General features: G+C 39.7%; 1 protein-coding gene across 1 annotated transcript; it reads left to right on the top strand.

Moving 5' to 3' along the window:
• On the top strand, positions 221–2169 carry LOC109357326 (transcription factor TCP14-like). Its single transcript, XM_019601228.1, has one exon. The coding sequence runs from the start codon at positions 646–648 to the stop codon at positions 1894–1896; it is 1251 nt and encodes a 416-aa protein (XP_019456773.1). The 5' UTR covers positions 221–645; the 3' UTR covers positions 1897–2169.

Below are 2979 nucleotides of genomic sequence, written 5' to 3'. Positions count from 1 at the left end.
ATTCAATTACACTATACTTAATATATCTTATACCCGTGTCCAATGCACCCTTTTTAGGGGTTGAGATTCTATACCGCCACTTTAGTTAGCACACATATCCACTTCCTAAATTGAGATAAGACTAAATTGATTCCATTAAAAATAAAATAAATTAAGATTTAAAAAAAAACTACTGCTTTTTCAAATTTAACAGAGCTATTATTATTCCCACTCATTATTTTTGTTGCTTAAAGCTTGCACTCTTCTCCCTTATCCTCTATCATTCACACACACTCTCTATCTATCTTTCTCTTTCTTTTCAGAGAAAACAACTCAGCTGCAAGTTCCCATCTGAAAGGAATTCCATGTTCCACAAACACAAACAGAGAAAAGAGAGACCCACTAGCCCACTAACCGATAGAATTTAAGGGTCACCTCTTACACACACATACACAAAGATAGAGGGAAAAAAACTAGTGGTAGCTGTACTACTTGCACCACTATAGCTGCTAGATAGAAAGGAAAAAAACAACAAAACAACACCAACAACAAAATTATTTTTTTTATAAAATAAACCCCACAATTGTTTTTTCTTTCTTTCAGTAAAAAGTGCTTATAGAGAAGCAGCTTTTTTTGTGATATGCTATGTGAGATAAGTCAGTGATCATGGAATTGGAAGCTGGTCGTCAAAATGGGATCCGAAGCAGACCCAATTTCCCTCTTCAGCTCTTAGAGAAAAAAGATGTTGATGATGTTTCATCAGAACAACCATGTTCCACCACTGCACACGACGGTGGAGGTGATGTTGCCGACACCAATAGCTGCCTCAACTTTGGTGAGCAATCTAAGAAGCCGCCTCCGAAGCGAGCTTCAACTAAGGACAGGCATACCAAGGTAGACGGCCGTGGCCGCCGGATCCGCATGCCGGCAGCTTGCGCCGCCAGGGTATTCCAGCTGACGCGGGAGCTCGGTCACAAATCTGATGGGGAGACAATCGAGTGGCTCCTCCAGCAGGCGGAGCCGGCAGTTATCGCCGCCACCGGCACAGGTACCATCCCCGCCAACTTCACCTCGCTCAACATCTCCCTCCGCAGCTCCGGCTCCACCATGTCGGCACCGTCTCACTACTTTCGGGGAAACTACTTCAACCCTAGCACGTTCTCGTCAACCGCCGCCACGGCTCAGTTAAGGAACCGCGGGGAATGGGAATGGAGCATGAACAACAACAAGAACATGCTCATGGAAGATTCTCGTAGGTCTACTATGTTGTTTCCTGGTTCTTCAGAGAATAGTAATTCCAATATCTCATCGCTTTTGAATTTCAACCCTAGTGTTAATGCCATGCTACAAGCAAAACAAGAAGAATCTGGTGGGGGTGGCGGTGGGGGTAGTCTTGAATTAATGGCTAGTGATTCTGATGGAAGTTTAGGTAGAAAAAGAAGGCAAGAACAACAAGAAGTGTCAAACATGGGAAGCTATATGTTACAATCCAGTACTTCGGGGTCGATTTCTGCAACCTACGCTTCTAATCCTGCAACGTTTTGGATGGTGGCGGGTAACGGTAACCAAAGCATGAATAGCAGTGGCAATGGTGGTGATCCCATTTGGGCAATTCCCTCTGTTGGTGGCAATAGTGGAATGTATAGAGGTGCCATGTCAAGTGGTGGTATTCATTTCATGAATTTTGCTTCTCCAATTCCTCTTATGCCTGGTGGTGGACAACTAGGTCCGGGGATGAGTGGTAATGGCAGCGGCGGCGGTGGTGCTGCAATGGTAAATGAAAGCAACTTAGGTATGCTTGCAGCACTTAATGCTTACAGGCAATTTCAGGCCAACGGAGTTCCGGAGTCTCCGGCGAGCACCGGGCAACATCATGGAGGAGATGATGGACATGAAACAAGCAGTCAACATTCTTGAAGAGGATCAAGTAATTTCATGTGTATGAGCCTTTTAATTTTCCTAGTTTTATTATTACTGCTACTATATGTTAGTACTTTCCAAACTATATATTATATACCTACGTATTATCATATATATGTAATTATGTCCACTTGCAAAATATGCAAGGGGCGAGATTGATTTGCTTTGATATTATGAGAGTTCAATATTCAATTTTGGTGTGATTTTGCTGAGGATCATGCTAGGGTTTGAGAAGAAACATACGTATATTTTAACAGGGGTGTTCCAGTATAACTATATTTAATTTTCTGTTATATGCTGTAAAGGTGTTTAGTCTCATATTAATCAGATCATGACTTTATGAGACATGCTATATATATATATCACACATATACATACACATATATGTACCCAAAAAATATACATATATATATTGGCTCATTAATTAATTAGTTACTGTCATTTTTAGAGGAAAGCTGTCTAGGTTTAACAAACTCATTATAACATTCTGTTATTGCTGCAAGAAAAAAATAATAATGTACGAACATGATATTTCACTGCATTGAGTTGTTGAAAAAGAAGATGCTTCTGCTTTCTGGTGAGTACTGCTAATACTGTCACGTGCATGATGCATCTCTTATTGCTGCGGTTATGTGAATTATGTATATGTACTATACCATATAGCTTAGGGACCATAACATATAGAGTCATATTGGATCAGTTTCACAAAACTTTCTCTTAAACTCAGGTGGTAAATGGTGAGTCCCTAAGGTTGGCCATTGCCCAAAATTGATATGCAGTAACTAGCTGAGCTAGAAATTCATTCTTTCTCTTTCTCATATAAGACTTGGCAAGAGCATCATAGCTAGAGTTTATTATTTGTTGTACTTTGTGGGAATAAAGGGTAATATTTTTCTACCCAATGAATTCATCTCAATTATCACACATTTGTACCATTTTTCGCTATTATTTTGAACTGTTGTTTTCACTAAATGAATAAGCTAGCTATTCTAAAATTAGGTTTTGTAAGATGGTGAAGTAAATTTGTTTTGTTTCTCTCAGTCTTCATCAGCCTCACATAATTATTCTTATATTATAATT

Source organism: Lupinus angustifolius, chromosome LG09 (assembly GCF_001865875.1).
Source record: "Lupinus angustifolius cultivar Tanjil chromosome LG09, LupAngTanjil_v1.0, whole genome shotgun sequence".
In the NCBI taxonomy this organism is placed as follows: Eukaryota; Viridiplantae; Streptophyta; class Magnoliopsida; order Fabales; family Fabaceae; genus Lupinus; species Lupinus angustifolius.
The sequence above is the reverse complement of the archived record's forward strand: the minus strand, read 5'-3'. Positions and strand labels throughout refer to the sequence as shown.